Genomic DNA, 19371 nt, shown 5'->3' on the forward strand with positions numbered 1-19371 from the left:
AGTAACTTAAAAGGAGTAGAATCCCGAACCCACGAACTTCAAATCATAGCTCTGCTTCCTACTACCTCCCACTGGTAAAGGTATCGGGTAAATGGGACCATCAGGGCTTACACATATGAGAATACACCTAGTGGTTTTTGTCTCCACTTGAACTTTAGTCCTATTCTCTAAAGTTTGCACTCAGTTCATTGACCACTAAGCGACATCCTTCGTTCGTTTATAATTATCAAATTTGTAGATAACTTTCAGAGCATGACTTAATCATTTGTGTATTTCTGTGAGCAATCTCATTTTTGGACATATATAATGAGTATATGCATTAAAGCATGACTTCATCTGTTGTAGGTTTTTCGAAGACTTGTCTCCAAATGGAAAGCAGAGAGCTAGCAGTAACAATAGGGAAAATTTTGACTACTAAATCTGTTACATTATAACTTTTCTTTTGTATGATTGCTGTGATGTTGTTACATACTAATCAAGAACAGCTGCAGTGGAAACTAAAGGTGAAAGAAAAAACATTGTCGTGAACGGAATATACATATAAAACACAGCCAAGAATTTCCTGAATAAAGTTTGAATTTTATGAACAGCTTATACAAATAGCATGGAAAGAATACACCAACGGCTTGTGCTTGTAGATTTAATATTTCTTCTCCCGACTATCAGTGTCTGTAGATTTAATGTTTAATTCTCTCATCTATCAAGCGTCTTCCAATAGTGAGTCTGCAACTTTTGTTGATTCACTGTCGTAGTTCCATAGGTCTTTAAGTTCGCCCCTCACCAATCCCAGCACCACATAAGTTCCTAAAGATTAAAGGTCAAAAACGACGGAAAAAAAAGATATATAACGACCAAACACAAATTTTGGTTCAAGAGGCCATAAAACTGACATACCTAGCGTGCAGGGCACGAGATATAGAAGAGCAGGTTGACCATATCCATTCATTAGATACAAACCTAAGTATGTGAATAAAAGACCTGCAAGAATTCCAAGTTGATTTGGAATAGGATACCGAATGAGTAAGGGAGGAAATTTTAAACAAGTGATAAAAGGAAAAGAATAACAGGTTTCAAGATCTACTTGTCAACATCGGTTTTGATTTCGTTAAAAATGTGCTTTAAACATATTTATATTTCACACACTTTTTAGGCATTTCTACGCGTGTTACCAAGTGTTAATGGTTTCAAGCAACTGAGTAACATCATTTAAAAAAAGGGTCGGAGAACAAAATTAGCAAAGTAGCTAAAAACAGATAGAAATAATACTTAAGCAAAGTACCCACCAATTCCATAACCAACTATCATCCAGAGGTAGTATCCATTTAGTACACCCTTCCTTCTAGCTTTGTCAAATCTGCAAAAATGATAGAAAAGAGGATTAACAGGAGGTTCCTTGCCTTTTCTAGAAAGGAAGTGAATTCATCAGATGAAAGGATATTAAATAACTTTAATTCTGTACAAGGGAAAAGGTAGTCGACTCATTAAAGTGAGCAACCATAGCATTGAGAGCATCTTTCAGCTCTACATCCAACACATTTCCCCCATATCAATTTCTTAATTTTACTCACTGTCATAGGAACCATTTTCTTTCTTCAATAACCGGGATACTTGGAGATATTTTGATAACTAATAAGAAATTATATGAGAGCAGAGATAGGCAATTATCAAAAAGATTCGTGACGACAGTTCATTTTTATTCAACCTATCTATAAACATGTAATATCTGAATATCCTCGAAGAACAAAGATAGAAAACTAATACACAGAGGAATATACTTCTTGTTTCACCTAGACAATGTTCTTCGATCTTTTTCATTTTTGGGAGGTAACAAATTTTGCTTTCAAGATGGATGAAGGACAAAGGGATACCTAAAAGCAAAACAAACCAGCAAACCAGGAAAGAGAATGTCCCCAAAGCCAATCATATCATAGCCACCGTAAGGATCTGAAACTCGAGGAACTCTCAGAAGCATTGGGATGGATTCTCCGCCAGCTTTGTCACCACGGGCAACCTATGAGAAGGGAATAACTCGAGAAATGTAATGTGAGAAAATTCGATGTTAGCTTCTAAGAGCTAAAAAATCTTCCTGTGACAGTGAAGGACACAATTTCGTGTATTACTCCAGCTTATTGAAGTAAACAATCAAACCAAAATGCTACTGCCGTATAGCGAAAATGCAAAGCAATTATTGAACCATTAAAACATAAAGTATAAAACATAAAGTATACATAGTTGCACAATTTAAGCTCGCCCCTAGATACATCTATATGATCTTAACTATTCTGCTGAAGTTTCACAAAAATCATGAGTTCATTCATGTGTAAAACCATCAAATGCTTTAGTTTCATTTCAGTGAGATGTCTACAATCCACATCGATTATAGAAAACTTTGATTGAGTCTTCAGGTTAATTATTTAATATTATGTTCTTGAGATCCACAGGTCCTAGAATTCAAGAAAATTTGATGTATATCTTCTGATCAAGTTTATTCCTTGCAGGTTTCGGGTTACTCTCTTTGATACTCAATTTATCTTCCTTTATTCAATTAAGTTCACTTAAATAGAACTATACTCGATTTTCTGTTTCTCACCAGCCCTAGCAAGTTCTTGGTTCTTTTGTGAATAAAATACCTTATCAAAACAATCATTGTTACATATGAGCATGCTCATGTTCTAAAATTCAAACTGAAGCTTAAATTATCATATCAGTAAATCCTTATATAACCTAATAGATAGCCAAAAAGGTTAAACCCAATATAAATGATAAAGCGATTGAATCATTAGTCATTACTACACAATTAAACACTCTAACATCTATGTTGCTCGGACTCTCCGAAAATGTGGCCGGATACGTGTCGGATCCTCCAAAAGTAGTGCATTTTTGAAGGATCCGACACGGGTGCGGCTACATTTTGGAGAGTCCACGCAACATAGTCTAACATAGAACGAAGACTTTTACAAAACAGACAGTGAACTCAACCAATCAACATGCAGAATTTGAGTTTCTCGCTAACAAACAGGAGGAGATAAATGACAACACTCCCAATGATTTCTGCCAGCACAAGGGTCTAGCCTTCAAACCCAGCCATGTGGACTAAGGAATCTAATATATAAACAAGCCAGCTTGGTTCTGCTAGGTGATAAGTTGTACTTGTGCTATGTCATTGCATGTAAATATATCATATGAGGCACAAATGCTTGAGCCCAGAATCAGCTGTATACAAATGAGAGTCTAAGACCATTGTTCACTAGAAGTCTTGTTTAACTGACAGATTTTCCATATTCATATAGGTTAAAAAAATGCGATAAAACTTTTAGGAATTAAGTAGGAAAAACACTACTCAAAACAAATATGAATATATGATATGACACATCCTACATAACAGTTAAAATTGGGAGCTCACCAGTCACCACAACATAGAAAGTCTCATGAACGGTACAGAGAGAAAGATGTAGCTAAAGAGAGAACTTACAGCAATCATTACGCTGTCATGGAATATAGCAGGTGAAAGGAAAACCCAGAAGATGTCGTAGAGAAATGCACAACACAGAAGCACTGTAGCAACCTAAAGCAAAATAGTAATCACGGTGAAGCAAAATAAGCTACCAACTCCTCTCATCGAAAAACATATGGAAGCTATCAACAGACCTTTATATTAGGCAACTGAGCCAACTGCAGAACAGTTATCATCAAACAAATTCCCTGGCAAAAAAAGGGTTCTTTAATTTTAATTGCATTTGAGAGTGCAAATATTAGAAGAGTGAAAGTTAGAGTGACTATGATGCATATTTATCAGAGAACAAGATAACTGGCTTGAGTAGATTATTATCCGGTTCATAGTACCAACATACAGATCAAAGTGCCAAAAAAAATTCCAGTTCCATTATGCAAACCAATGCATGAAATTTTACTAATGAGCTTACTAGAATATCTTGGCCAATCCAAGAGTATGATGCTTTCCTAGTTGCTGCCCAGAAGATGGCAAATGCCACGCATATTATCAAGACCACAAGAGACAGAACAGAAATTTCCCCAAGAAGCGGCAAATTCAACGTCTTCCTTCCACAACCTTTACATTTGCTACTCACAATATTGTCGGAAACAAAGTAGAAGAGCTAATTAGAAATCTATTCCATACGTTAATCTGACAGACAGACAATCATTCTTGGAAATATTATACCTTGATACCAGGGATATTATACAGCTATGCATTCCCTGAGAAGGAAACAATTAACCATTAAAAGTCAATAAGCAGAGACAATATCAACCAAACTGAAAGAAACCTAAGTTCTATTCAAATAAGATGCATAAAAATGCAAAAATGCTCAATATGAATCCATAAACTTTAATCTTTCTAGAGCTGGAGAAGGGTAACCCTTCTAAAGAGTAAGGCAACCTAGAGAAAATGCATTCAGCACAAAATTTCATTAAATCTTCTTATGAGCAAACGTGGAAAAATAGATCACTTTTGTCTTTGATTCAACCAGGCAAAAAGAATATAAAAGAAACAGTTGGTGCATTCCCTTGACTAAATTTGGTTTAAAAGCCTAGCTTTATTACAATATAACTGGTAATGCTATGTACAGCATAACTAATAAGTTAATCAGCTGAAAGGACACTATAACTAGTGGGTCATTTTGGAAACATAAATTGTGATTGAAGGTTTAGTATGGTTTGTGGGAGTTGGTTTCATTTTTGGCTTATTAATCAGCTTCTGTTTGATTTGACTGCTTGGGTCAGTTTGAGTGCAGTTTCTGGTTTCGGGTTGTTTTGAAAGGCTTGCTTGTGGTTAATTTGTGGATGGCATCGTCTTTGCTTATCATTGTGCTCCCTTTTTGTACAAAATAGATGGCCAATAATCTGTCAACTACTAGCACCATGAGCAGAGAAACGCAGTGCTACAAAGTGAGATGGTTTTATCTTAACCAAGTTCAAAACAAGTTAGCTTGGCTTCGTGATCAAGTCAAAGTAGAGAATTATTTGAGTACCTCAACTCCACCAATAGAGAAAAGTATTATCAGCAGCCAGACAAACCAAGCCGACATGAAAAAGTAAAGTAGCAGCAGAAACGTAGACGCTGAGATGACAAACATGAAAGCACTCTTTGTAGTGATATTAAGAATTTCCTTGTCATCTTCCTCCCTGGCGCCTCCAGCATGTACCTAAAAATGAGAAAGGAAGAACATATAAACTAGTCTGACAGCCATTAATCATCAAAAGTAATAGTGATTTGTCTGAATCTTTTACTCAAAGCAAAAAGAATGGGAAAAAAGGGACACATAGTATACAAATAAGAAACATACATCACCTCCAAACTTAAAAAAAGATGGAGCACCTGCTACACAGCAATATACTGTAACAAGCTAGATATATTAAATTACGACAAGTGACCGAGAATTTTGTACCATTGCCATCAGTTCATTGTTTAAGAATTGCACATTTTAACAAATCTAATACATGTTACGCCAGTGATAGTGTTTTTTATTGCCGTGAACCTATCATCTGCATTCTTTCCTTTTCCTTCAACGGGGAAGAATTTACAGCTTTCAGTCATGTCAGGATGCATAGCTAAAATGCCTTAAGCACCACTCTGCTCCTGATACCTCTCCACTTTAATGGACCATACTCACCGATAATGCAAGATATTCATTCATCCTTGGCTTAGGTAACATATAGAATCTCACTTTCTCTTCCTAAAAGAATTGTTTGGTATCTTTTCCTCCCCATCTTCTCATGCTCTAATAATTCCCAGTGGTTCACCTAAGTTGCAATCAAATTTCCTACCAGTAGAATCCAAATGCAAAAATACATGTCACGGGACTTGTAAATAAACAAGTGTCTTGTCTGTGCTACTGGTGTCCAACTTACCCTATCAGCAATCAGCATTAACTTTTAAACAAAGAAAAATAAGTAATCCCGCTGCATCTTCCTGCTTCAAAAGCTCTGAACTACATTAAGTCAAAAAGAAAACAAAAGGGCTAAATGTGTTGATAACTCATTGGATTCTGTTAGGTCGCTGATTCTAGCATAGACATTATTCTGGAGCTAACTTTATTGCTACCATTGTATTTTTCATCTTCTGGATGCCTTTTATTAATAATTACTTACTTCATCCAAACAACAAAAGGGCTATAAGAGGGTACAATCTCGTAATAATACAAATGAAACAAAGCAATACATGCTTGACCATTCCAAAAGATCCTCTGGAACGATTTTTGATAAAGAAGATCCTCTGAAATGATTTCCAATAGACCTCAATGAAATTCTCTTGACTGATAAAAGAATATATTATGTATTGACTATGAGTGAACTTTGGATATACGTGTGTCCCTTCCTGGATATTTTGGTGATGTGGGTAGATAAACTTTTGAAAGGCTGCAGCTATTCCTAAGTGTATAATTCCAAAATCCAACACAATGCAGCAGCCTAAAACCTAAGATATTAACTTCAAGATACAGTATGAAAAGTTGATTAAAACGAGCAGAGCATTGCTAATTAAGTCTGTAAAAACATAAGGGGCTGTATAAATTAAATGTAAAGATATATCAGGATGCATATTTTTGGAACCTCTGGTGCCTGTTCATAGTCATTGCTTTCCTTAGATGCAGTAAGGTCCGACCAAAAGGATGCACAAAAAATTGTGCCAACAGCCATCAGCCATACGAACATGGCTGAGTAGTCCACAATGGGGCGATCTGGCGAATACAACAGAATCTCCACTGCATTAAGAGAAAATATGCCCGTCATGCTGTAATTCTTCCATGATCCAAGAACAGAGGAACAACAAGAGATAACAAGAATTAAAACAAGCATGATGACAAATTCACAATGGACAGAGTAGCAAGAGAAGCCACTACTATATAGTTTAAATGCACATTGTCATTAGTGAGCACGGATATTCTATCCTCAGTCAGTGTTTAAGAACCAAGTCATCCCATCATCAAAGCCAGTTATATACCATTACTTACCATATGGAGGATGTCTTTTCACTCCCAGTCTCCGTGATTAGTATGCACCCTGATATTCTTAATCCATCATATTAGTTCAAGCCTAATCCAGCCACTCTAATCGATGACCCTCTGATAACTTTTTTCTCCCATGAAAAAGCCACCTCAGGCAACTTTTTAATCTTTACAAGAAATCTTATGTTCACGTGAACCCGTACTCCTTTCCTTAACCATGTATAACAATGTTATATTTCTTTGAAATTACTTAAATATATGTGCGTGCTCCCATGCTTAAAGACTCCTATGGTATAATAATTATTGGGTGCACCTCTACAAAATTGGCGGTTCAAATCCGACTTCGGGCGGTCTTGTTTTTTGCACGGAGTGTATATATATATATATATGTGTGTGTGTGTGTGTGTGTGAGAGAGAGAAAATCACTAAAATTTCAAGAAGTATAATTTTGAACTTCAAAAGTTTAATGGGTTCATGGTAACTGGTAAGAAACTAAAGTTAAACCCATCTAATGTAAATTCTAGATCCACCTTTTCCCAATAGTGCACCCATCATCTTGAAATCCTGGATCCGCTTCTGAATACTCAGTCTTTTTATCTTTGAAATGGTAATTAATACTCAAAATTTTCCAACAGAGCTTTGGAGGTTGCTCAGGAGGTCCTGCTTCAGCACTCATGTGTATTGTCTGTTCAAAGTGAATGTAACCATGGGCTTTACCAGGAATCGAGAAGCCTTTCTCACAGGTCCTAGAGACATTCTTAGTCTTGAATCTTTTTTAATAATACACCCTGTATATATGATGAGATGCTTTTGTGAAAAAAGTCAACCTTTTGTGTAGTCTTTCTACTGCTGTATACCTCTTTCAATGAAACACCTGCCAAAAAAACCATATTACTCAAATCCTTCAGCCCATTGTGCCGAAAACCTAAACTTCTCAAATTTCCATATCTCCTTTCTCACTTCAACTTTTACAAACTACCCCAATTCTCCTGGAGCCCAAACCAGATCCTTCTGTCATGAGCATCATCTGATCTCCAAGATTTTCTGCAGCAGCAAAAAACCAACTTTGAAAACCTCTAAATCTCCGTTTATTCCCAGTTTTACATTTGTCGTATACTCCTAAATCCCTTTCGATGACCTGAAACCTTAACCAATTAAGCAGTACAAGCCTTTTACCTTTCAGAACTTCCTGAACCACATCATCTGATGACTGAGCATTAAAAATGAGGATGAAGTGAGATGAAAAGCAGAGATCTCTAGAACACTCTGAACAATCATTCAAACTGAACATCTTATATCGCTTATATAGCATCCAAAATCTATTTATCGGCCATCCTTGTGAAATGAGACTTCTCATATAGTCTCAAATCATTTGAGCCAGCTTGATGTTACTCGATTGGTCTTTCTAACAGGTAAATGGATTAGTAGACACAAGTACAAGGAGATAGCACCAAAGTAACAATGGCATGCACAACAAACATACTAATTTCGCACTTCATTAGTGTTGAAGGCACACACGTAAATAGAAAATTTTCCCTGCAAAGCATGCATGTCATATAAATATGGATCATATCACATCCTCAAAAAAGGACATGTGTAACAGCATTTTGCAAGACATACTCTGTACAGTGACACAAGAATCGCACTACATATTACATGGACAATTGAAACTGGTGAATAACAATGTATGTACTGTAAAAAAGTATAAATCATATCCTAAGATACCAGATACCTTGAAAACCAGAACTAGAATCAACAGAAAGTTAACCCTTGACAGAAAACGGAGCTAATATACACGAAGCCAAGACTTTACCTTTCTTTCCCGCAGAGATATATTTGTCAATGACATCTCCTCCGGCTTTTGAAATGGTCACAACAGGAATTGTTATGTTTGATACCGTAGAATTGTCCGGACAAGTAATCTCCAAAAGATCTAAAGGATAGCAGGAAAAAGCAGTGTCATTTCTGGAAGAGATGGGGGAGACAAAATCACCAAAAAAGTAAAAACTCAAAAACTAAAAGAAAATAAGAACTGAAATGGCAATGAGTCATGGATGACAACCTTCTTGATCATTTATCATCACAATCCCTGCAGCACCTCCTGCTTGTGCAACCGCAGCCTTCGTTAGAAAATCACATTGACCGCGAAGAACTAGTGCAATAGATCCTGATAACTAGACCAAAGTAAACAAAAATCTCTGCTTTATGCAATGTATAACAAAAGTAAACCTTCTTCATATGTCAAAGTAAGAATTGCAACCAAAAGTTATAGATGACGAATTGAAAAGCCTCTGAGATGCTGGCTATTTACCTAAGAATAAAGGCATTGTCAGGAATCTGGAATAAATACCTTAGAAGAGGAACTAGAACAGCCATTCAAGGGTTTTGTATATGTAGCAGGCAATCTGGGGGTATTTTTAATATTAGTAGGTAAAAGAGACCCAAATGCCGCACTTAAGCCACCTATTTGTTCATGCTCAGCACCATCAATCCACAACTTTACCAGAACCTGTACAAAAAGAAAGAAGTAACTTGGTATGAAGAAATAACTCAGTATGTTTACAGAGGTGCATAACAGAGTTAAAGCAAAGAATACCTTGTCACAACAACAAAACAGACTGACTCAATCTTCTCGTAGTCATTAAAATTTACATCTTTTGAAAGAAGGCATGACATGAAATGGTTAGAACCCAACTTCCTAATTCTTAAGCACCCCTCACACTCCCAAATCACCAAGGAACAGATACAGAAATAACCAATCAAATAATCGATCAACTACATCTTAATCTAAAACTAGTTAGGCTACCTTATGTCGAATTCGAAGATGTAACTCCAATAATGACACCCGTTTTCACATTCATACAACTCGGTGATGGTATGAATCTCCCAATCGTAGATCTTCATTTTTCTCATTGGATTGGTTGCACATAGAACTTCTCTGTACTGCTCTTTTGTTTTTCTTTGATGAAGTAAAGATACTTTTATTAACGCTGGCATCCAAAAGAAGCATAATTTCAAAAGTATTAATAGCTCCTATGCAGAACTCAAGGATCCAATGAAGTCCACAAACATATTACATCAGATACATCCGTATGTTTACACCCAAAAAAAGGTTCAAGAGGCATTCCGCTTGTAGTACAGGGTTCCAGGCATAGTAGAGGTCTCTTCAAAGTATCTTGCATTCCTTTCTTTCCATGGTGTCCAAAATATAAAATTTGGTACTGCTTGCCATATCTTTTTCTTTCTTTCTCCACTTCCCTTAGGCACCGGCATAGTGCATATAAAAGCCTCCTCAAGACTAATTGGCATCACCTGTTGAACTAAAAACATGTTTAGGAACATGCTACAAATTTCCTTGGCCACCAGATAATGCAAGAAAAATGCTTTCTTTACATAGAAAGCATATTGAAAGGTTAAATCCTCTCTTCATCAAGTTGTCTTGTTTTTCCAAGCTTCATACATCACTATCCAGCTCTATAATAAATCACCTTGGTTAGAGCTTTAATTCTCAATATCCCTTTCCATGGTCAAGATCCCAAGACTGTACAATATTTCCTGTGTTTGTCAAGACCTGGTAGCAACTTCGATTGTAAAAATACCTCTGTTGTTCCCATTCCATCAGATTCTATCCATGCTTTGTCTTTACAAATTTTCCAGTTCCAGTTTGTCTACTAGCCTTGCCAAGCAACTGACTTTCCAATCCTGACAATTCCTTCTTAATGATATGGCACCAAGTATCATCTCTACAATCCGTAATAGTTGCCACAAGAGTAGATCATTTGAAAATATGCTGGGAAATGCATCTTTTAATGTATTATTTCCCCACCTTGCCTAATCAAAATCTTATTTTCGTTCCATCTCCTACTTCAAAGTATATATGCTCCTCGAAGTCTTCCCCCATTTTGCAAATGTACCTCCAGGGGCCTGCCTACTCCAGAAGGTAAGGAAGTAAACTTTGTACCAATTATTTTGTATTCCATGCTTAGAGTTAATTATCTTTCTCCAGCAGGCATCTTCCTCCATGTTAGATCTCCATAACCATTTCATTAGTAGACTCTGCTTGTGCATAACTCATACTACTAAACTTTGTGAACCTTATGATACGCCAAACTAAAACCTCAGAATTAGATGTTGATTAAAAGATAGGTCAAATTTGGCTACAAGTTCTCATTATCAGGGTAGCAGCAACCTTGAACGATCATTGCAATACCCTATAGAGTAGTTTTAAGACAAAACAATGACAACAGTAACAACAACTCACTTTCTCCGCTATCTGTGATAAGAGGCTTAACAGCCCACCAACCAATCTTACTTTCTATTAGAAATTCTTGATCTTCGTCTCGAACTAGTCAGTGTTTGCTACATGAATACTCTATATTATTGGTGGAGCTAAAGGGAGATAAGGGATTTCAATTTAATCCCCTTCGACAAAAAAATGTACTGCGCATATAGGGTACAACAAATTTTTTTGGTTATATATGAAATGTTGAATCTCCTTGACATAAGAAAGATTCTAGTGTAGCTCTTTCATCGGTAAAAAAGATTCTAATGTGTAGTGGTAAAGGGGTTCAGAATTGCCTAGATCACAAGTTCAAATCCTGAATGTGACACTCTAGAAATTTTTTAAATCCCCTTGTATGAATTTCTGGCACTGGCACTGCTTTATATTCATTCTGTTCTATTTGGACCCATTTCAATCCAATACCTAATAATTTGGTTTCAAATAAACTATGCCTTCTAAAACTCGAAAAATACAAGAGAAACCTCTTTCCCAACTGCGTTTCCACATAATTACCACCAGGCAGAGTCAAATTCCGGATTCAAATTTGATAAGTTCAACCTTCAGCTTATTACTGTAGAACCTATTACATTTTTGAAACTATGAGCTCAAAATTTAAATTTTAGTAATTTTTCACGTAAAAATTGATTAGATACTGTCTATCCACCACTGCCACCATTTCCTTTTTGCGAATAAATTATGAGCGGAACGAATCCGAATAATAGGAAAGAATAAAAAATTATACCAATCGATAAGGATTGTTGCAGGAGGTTGAGGAATTTGCAGGGGCGGCGCGTGAGATATCATCATCACCGGTAGCGATTGATGATAGAAGAAGAATGCACAGTCCGATTAAACGCCATGAAAATGCCATATTAAAAATATTGATCCACTTTTTACTCCAATAACCCTATCTCCGCATAGGGTTTTTGGGAGATTCAAAAGCAAATCTCTGTGTCTTTGCTCAGAAATTTTGACGAAGAGAGAGAGAGGGGTTGAAAGTCGGTGATGAGGTCGTTATTGGGATTTCATTAATTTACAATTAAATGAATAAAAAATTATTAAAGTTTCTCTAATTATTACAGCTTGTTAGTTGCATTTGGTGTTTGCGATTTATAAGATGCCTTGACGAAGGGATTTATCATTGATAAGTCGCATTTGACGACTGCATTTTATAATTGACAAATTCATTAGTCGCATTTCCAACTCCAAACTATATAGATCGATGTATAAGTTGCATTTGGCAAAATCTATAATAAATATACGTTGCTTTTTGTCCGATTATAAATCATATTTTTGAAAGGCGGTTTATTTTAAAAGCACGATTTCACTACAACTTATATGTCAAATTTACTAAATTGGACTTGTAAATTGCATTATAAGATGTTTTTTGTCTTTTTTAAATGGCAATCTACATATTCCTCAACCTTGTAGCTAAGTTCGCTAACACAATACAAAAATACGTACTGTTACAGCTTTTACTGTCACACTGATAGTTACCATTCATCTATAATTTTTTTAGTAATATAAAGAGGATATCGAAGAGGAGAACCTAAAGTGGAATCGAGCAGTTATATTCTATGTGATGGGGAATACTCCATCAATTGGAGCTATTGAGAGATTCATAGCTAACCAATGGGCTAATGTTCAGAAACCTAAAGTGCTCTACCACAACGATGGGTACTTGATCATACTGTTAAGCAACACTGAAGAGAGAGAGGATGTGATGCTGAATGGGCCTTATACACTGAATAGCAGGCCAATTATAATTAGGCCATGGTCGGAGAACTTTGATTTCAATGAAGAAGTGCTGAAAACCATTCTCTTATGGGTGAAACTCCCAAAATTGCCACTCAACTACTGGAGTAAGCAGGCCTTAAGTAAAATTAGAAGTGGATTGGGGAAGCCAGTGTATGCTGATGCTTATACTACAATAGCTGAAAGAGTCTCATATGCCAGGGTTCTAATTGAAATGGATGTTACAAGACCTTTGTCAGAGAGGATTAAACTGTATGATCCTAGAGGGAAGGTGATGGAGCAGATGATTCAATATAATTGGAAACAACATTACTGCCAAACATGCTGCCAACTAGGTCATTCCTGTTGAGATCAAAAGCAGCAGAAACAGGAAGGAATGATACAGAAGAGTATGAAAATAAAGCAAAAGCAGGAGTGGAAGAAAGTCAGAAATCTTGAGCCTCTGTAGATAAAATTGATGCTCAAGGAAGATTCCTTGATCAATTGGAGGAAGCAGAAAATGTGCAATCAAGTAAGCAGGAAGCTGATCCACAGTGGCAAGTTGCTCGAGGGAAATCTGCTACAAAGAAGAATGCAGAAGTGGTAAGGGAAAATGATGTGGACATTGGTAATGCCTTCAAAGCATTAGTTGATACTGCTCAGAAGATAGTTCAATTATTTGAAGCCCAAGGTGTGAGGGAGAAGCAGACTAAGAAGGCTAGGGAAGGTGATCCACAACAAACACCCATATCATGTTGAACATTATAGCATGGAATGTGAGAGGTTCGAATAAAATATATAAGCAAAAAGAACTAAAAAAAAATTTGTAGGACAAATAAAGTGGTATTGGTAGCTATTATAGAACATAGAGTGAAGAGAAGCAATGCAAACTCAATAATAAAGAAGACTTTTAACAACTGGAGGTGGACTGACAATTATACTGAAGTTCCAGGTGGTAGAATATGGGTAGCATGGGATCCAACTCAGGTGGATTGGTTGATGATCGGAACTCATGAGTAATTTCTAATAGGCAAGGTAACTATGATGCAGCACAGAACCAGTTTCAATTACTGTGCAGTTTATGGTAAACACACAGTTCAAGGTAGGAAAAGTTTATGGGAGGAATTGAAGGTGTCAATGCAGGGTATGAACAATCCTTGCCTCATAAAGGTGGATTCAATACTGCCCTAACTAGTGAGGATAAAATCAGTGGAAACCCTGTGCAGGAGAGTGATATAAGGGATTTCAAAGAGTTCCTAGTAGATGCAGGATTAGATGAATTAAAGACTGTGGGGAGGCAATACACATGGACTAATAACCATGTCCATAGTAGGATTGATAGAATCCTGGTTAATGCAAAATGGATACAACAATGGCCTTACATGGAGGGAATCATTATGAATCCAGGTTTTTTAGATCACTGTCCTTTAAGTGTGGGATTTGAAATCAACAACCAAGCAGGCATGAGACCCTTCAAATTTCTCAACTGTTTAGCAAGCTTAACTGAGTTTGATGGAACAGTAAGGCAAGTCTGGAGGAACATCAAAAAAGGACCTGCCATGATTTCTGTGTGGAATAAACTCAAAACACTAAAAGGGGCCCTAAAGCAACTGAATAAGCAAGAGTTCAGTGGAATAGAAAGCAAAATACAAGCAGCAAGGGGGAGATTAGAAAGTATACAACAGCCACTGAACACCCCAGGTCAAGATGATGAGGCAGTAGCCCTTGAAAAAGCTACAAAGTTAGATTTGGAGAAGTGACTGATGGTTAAGGAAAGTGTTATAAAACAAAAGTCCAGGATACAGTGGCTTAATCTTGGTGATTCTAACACAACATACTATCATGCTTGCATGAAGAACAAGCAAGCAAGGAATAGCATTAACAAATTAGTCACTAGAACTGGGCAACTCCTACAAAGTCTAGCTGAAGTGGAGGAAGAAATCCTAAGCTTTTATAGAGGTTTACTTGGTACTGCAGCAGCACAACTGCCAGTTGTTAATCCTGAGATCATGCAGAAGGGCCATATACTAAATAGGAGGCAACAATTGCAGCTAATAAGACCAATTACCAGAGAAGAAGTGAAACAAGCTATAATGGACATTGATGACAACAAGGCACCAAGGTACGATGGGTACAATGCTTTCTTTTTTAAGAAAATATGGCACATATTGGGGGAGGAAGTGGCTGCAGCAGTTAAAGAGTTCTTTGAAAGTGCATATATGTGCAAAGCCATTAACTGCACAACAATCACCTTGATACCAAAGATTCAGAATCCAACAAACATAAGGGATTTCGGACCAATTTCATGTTGTACTGTTCTCTACAAGATAATTTCAAAAGTACTCACAACAAGAATGCAGGATATGATAGAAGAACTGATAGATAATTGTCAAGGTGTCTTTGTACCTGGGAGATTGATTACAGACAACATTCTTATGAGCCATGAACTGGTCAGGGGATATGGGAGGAAGAATATTCCTAGATGCATGCTCAAAATAGATATGCAAAAGGCATACGACTCTGTGGAATGGGAGTATATTGAACAAGTGATGAGGTTACTGAACTTCCCTGAAATATTTGTGAAGTGGATAATGGCCTGCATCACAAATGTGTCCTATTCTGTGTTTATCAATGGTAAGCCATCTGTACCATTTGAAGCAAGAAAAGGTTTAAGGCAGCTTCACAATTATCTAAGCAGGTCTTTGAAAACACTGAAGGGCAATAAGCAGTTTAAGTTCCATCCAAGGTGTGCCAAATTCAACCTAGTTCAACTGGAATTTGCAGATGACTTACTCCTATTTTGTAGAGGTGATATTCAATCAGTCCAGATGCTGCACAAGCACTTCCAAATGTTCTTAGCAGCCTCAGGTCTAATTGCTAATCCAAACAAAAGCAGCATTTATTTTGGTGGTGTGAACAATATGATCCAACAGCAAATTATGGACATACTAGGCTATACTAAAGGTGAGCTACCATTCAGATATCTAGGTGTTCCTGTGAGCACAGAGAGACTGTTTGCCATTCAATGTGAACCCTTAATAAAGAGGATGCTAAGCAGAATTCAAAGTTGGACCACAAAATTTCTGTCATATGCTGGAAGAGCAGTCCAAGTCAAGAGTGTGCTATTTGCTATACAAACTTTCTGGGCTCAGATCTTCATCTTGCCCAAGAAAATTGTCCATTTCATAGAAGCAATTTGTAGAAGGTTCCTATGGACAGGAAATGCTGAACCAACAAAGAAGGCTTTGATAGCCTGGGACAAACTGTATGCACCAAAAGTAGCTGGGGGATTGAACTTCATCAATGTGGAGCTATGGAACAAGGCAGCCATTTGCAAGTTACTATGGAGTATTTGTATAAGGAAATAGAAGAAGTGGATTCAATGGGTGCATACTTACTACATAAAGGGGAACACAGTCTGGAATACAGAACCAAAAATGCATCATGGGCCATACAAAAGATTTTCAAAGCAAGGAACTACTTTACAACTGCAGGGCTATCAGAAGAAGATGTTTAGAAGATGGAGAAATGTTCTGTCAAGCAACTATACAAAACCATGCAAGGAGATTTTCCTAAGGTGACATGGAGGAAACTAGTATGCAATAATCAGGGACAGCCCAAGTGGACATTCATTCTAAGGCTGGCAATTCAGCAAAGACTGCTACTAAAGAAAGGCTAGCAAGATGGGGTGTAATTGAAGATCAAACATGCTCATTGTGTACCAAGGAAAATGAGACAGTGCAACATCTATTTTTTGACTGTGAGATAACAGGGAAGATATGACTTCGACTACTGGAATGGCAAGGTATAAAAAGACCAAAGAAAGCTTGGCAGGAGGAAGTGACATGGATGACACAGGTAAGCAAAGGAAAGAGTGCAGGAGCAGCAGTATGTAGGATGATCCTAGCAGCTGCAGTCTACCATATTTGGCAAGAAAGAAATAGTGTGATTTTTCAGAAGAAGAGGAGAAGAAGTAATGCCATATTACGATTGATCATACAGGAAGTTCATATAAGGGCTGCCAAATTTCCTTATCTAGATAGAGCAATGAATAATTTGAATTGGTACCCTGTAATAAATTAGAATATGAAGTAGCTTTTAAGCTGTAGAAGCAGTAGAAGTTCTAAAGATAGGTATCTCCTAGATGGGGCTTTATGTCCAGTAGGAGGTATGCTAGAGTTTTGCTCTTGTGATAGGAAGTACGAACTGTAAATATTGTTACTTGGTAAATAAAATACTTTAATTACCAAAAAAAATTATTAACTTAGAACCCAGTAATTTAAAAGGATTAAAACTCCGAACCCATAACCTTCAAATCATGGCTCCACCTCTGGCTGCATGCAGCCTACCCTGATGCAAGCATCACTGGCTGATTCCACGGCTTGAACCCATGACCTATAGGTCACAAAAAACTATTTGATCGTTGCTACAAGACTCCTCTTCAAAAATAAGCATATATAATAAAACACACACGGATAAAATGGGTAATTTTTGCCTCTATCTTCTTTTTTTTTCATTTGAGACCACCACCATTTCTTTTCCACACACATAGCTTGAACACAGGAACAATGTTATGCAACCTAAACAGTCCGCATATATGAATTGATTAACATTTGGTTTAGCATTTTTTTGAGGTAGCTTTTTAATCTTATCATATATGTACTTTAATGGGGAAGGAAGAGAGAGCAAGACTTTAATTATCTTTAACTAATTAAAAAGCTAATAGGAAATTTGTTTCTTTTATGTAAATCAACCATTGAATCAGTGACAAAGGCACAATATACGTTATGCGTTCATTAGAACCAGTAGCTCTGGCTCGATTCTATATATCTATGAGAAATCCACCAAAAGATTTATATAATAAACTGTGAACCCAATAGGAAGACGAGAGAGAGGGAGGGGGAAAAATAGCGTTTGAATTTTGTAAACAAGAAAAAAATTAAAATAATTCAATCTTACATGATGGTATAAAAGAAATTTATGCTAACGATGCACAAAACTATAATTCTTTGTTTTAACATAGCACCAAGATTAATGAGAAAAGACAGAAACTATGTTTATTTTGCAATATTTAGTTATCCACTTTTTAACTTTTTCTTCAATGTTTGAGAAGAAGTAAAACGTGAAAAAAATAGAATTAAATTGAATGGTTGAAATGAAGGAGCACTACGATTTACAAGTTGTGTTAGCTATGTGTATACGGGTAAAACCGAGCTCGATGCTCGGCCGAGCATATGAAACGGTAATTGGATAGAATTCGAAGTTACAGAAAAAACCGAGTTCGATATCGAAGTTCGGAGATTGATCTAATATCCAACATAGTCAGTATATGGCGATATCGGACTTGAATGCATCACTGATATCATGAGACTTGCCCTCGTATTTATTGAAGACATGACCGACCTCGCTCCTAACGACCTCGAGGAAAAGCCTTGCCAACTCTTTAGACAGGGCCCCATGATTCTCGCCACTAGCTAATCATTATGGCGTAAATCACGGAATTAGTCTAAAAGAGAGCCAACGGTCTTCAAAATCAAGGACCTATGTTTATTATAGACTAATGTCTAAAAAGGTAGATCTCCTCAATAAATAGAGGGGACTTATTTGTTCAGGGGGACACATTGTAACACAGATCAAAAGCAATACACTATTTTTTTCAGGCTTGATCATAGCTCATTTCTGCTCAGTCTCTCATAATTATTGGCTAAGGGAAATCAATCTCATAAGGCTCAAGTTTGCTTAATTTGTAAAGGTTGTATCTATCTTTCTATTGTTTATCTCTACGTTAATCAAATCTCTCGTCCTTGTACCAATTCATATCATGTATCCTTAGAACCGCTCAATTGTTATCCAATTTTAAGGTTATACAGTTTGGCGCCCACCGTGGGGCTAAGGATAATAGTGGTTATTTGATACAAGCATACATAATACACACTGCTTTACGCTTGCTCTGTGAAGTATCTTTGATTTCAGGCTAAAAATGGCAAACTCTCAATTAGCACCCCCCACGTATCGACAATGAGTCCGGTCATCAAGATGAGAATAACAACATGGTGCCCGATAATGTAGGGCCACCCACTGATGCCGTTGGAATTCGGGTCGTAGATCAGATTGACCATCGACGCAAACTTGCATACCGACCCTGAAAACAGCGTCCGTGGTGGAGCCCGATCGGCAGCTCAAAATACATAAAATGTTGAAGAAGACGGGATCAACCTACGCATGATTTTCAAAATGCTGCAAGCTCAACAGGTGGCAATAGCTCAGTTGCAAAGCCAAAGCCAGACTCCAAGCAGGATCAAACCCGATCCACCTCGAGAAGTCACCCACAGAACGAAACCGGCCGTAGTAAGGTCGAATGAACAAGAGTCAAGCACTAACCCCGAAATAATA

At 37.0% G+C, this 19371-nt stretch overlaps 1 protein-coding gene across 1 annotated transcript; it reads right to left on the reverse strand.

Moving 5' to 3' along the window:
* Nucleotides 1–384: 384 nt before the first annotated feature.
* On the reverse strand, nt 385–12324 carry LOC109214173 (signal peptide peptidase-like 3). The gene is made up of 14 exons (XM_019378064.1): nt 11987–12324; nt 9313–9471; nt 9025–9136; nt 8776–8895; nt 6568–6719; nt 4989–5162; nt 4181–4215; nt 3924–4080; nt 3649–3702; nt 3473–3565; nt 1869–2011; nt 1284–1354; nt 895–978; nt 385–804 (listed from the first exon to the last, which is right to left on the reverse strand). Exons 1-14 carry the CDS (start codon nt 12113–12115, stop codon nt 701–703), a joined length of 1587 nt encoding a protein of 528 aa, XP_019233609.1. The 5' UTR covers nt 12116–12324; the 3' UTR covers nt 385–700.
* Nucleotides 12325–19371: the final 7047 nt, after the last annotated feature.

This window comes from Nicotiana attenuata, unplaced genomic scaffold, assembly GCF_001879085.1.
Source record: "Nicotiana attenuata strain UT unplaced genomic scaffold, NIATTr2, whole genome shotgun sequence".
Lineage (NCBI taxonomy): Eukaryota > Viridiplantae > Streptophyta > Magnoliopsida > Solanales > Solanaceae > Nicotiana > Nicotiana attenuata.

Excerpts from the sequence above, each read along its gene's own strand:
- LOC109214173 (XM_019378064.1), bottom strand. The coding sequence starts at position 12,115 with ATGGCATTTTCATGGCGTTTAATCGGACTGTGCATTCTTCTTCTATCA. Across the intron at positions 2,012-3,472 it reads ATGACAGCGTAATGATTGCT|GTTGCCCGTGGTGACAAAGC; the intron begins GTAAGTTCTCTC and ends CCCTTCTCATAG. Across the intron at positions 1,355-1,868 it reads CTGGTTTGTTTTGCTTTTAG|ATTTGACAAAGCTAGAAGGA; the intron begins GTATCCCTTTGT and ends TCATTTTTGCAG.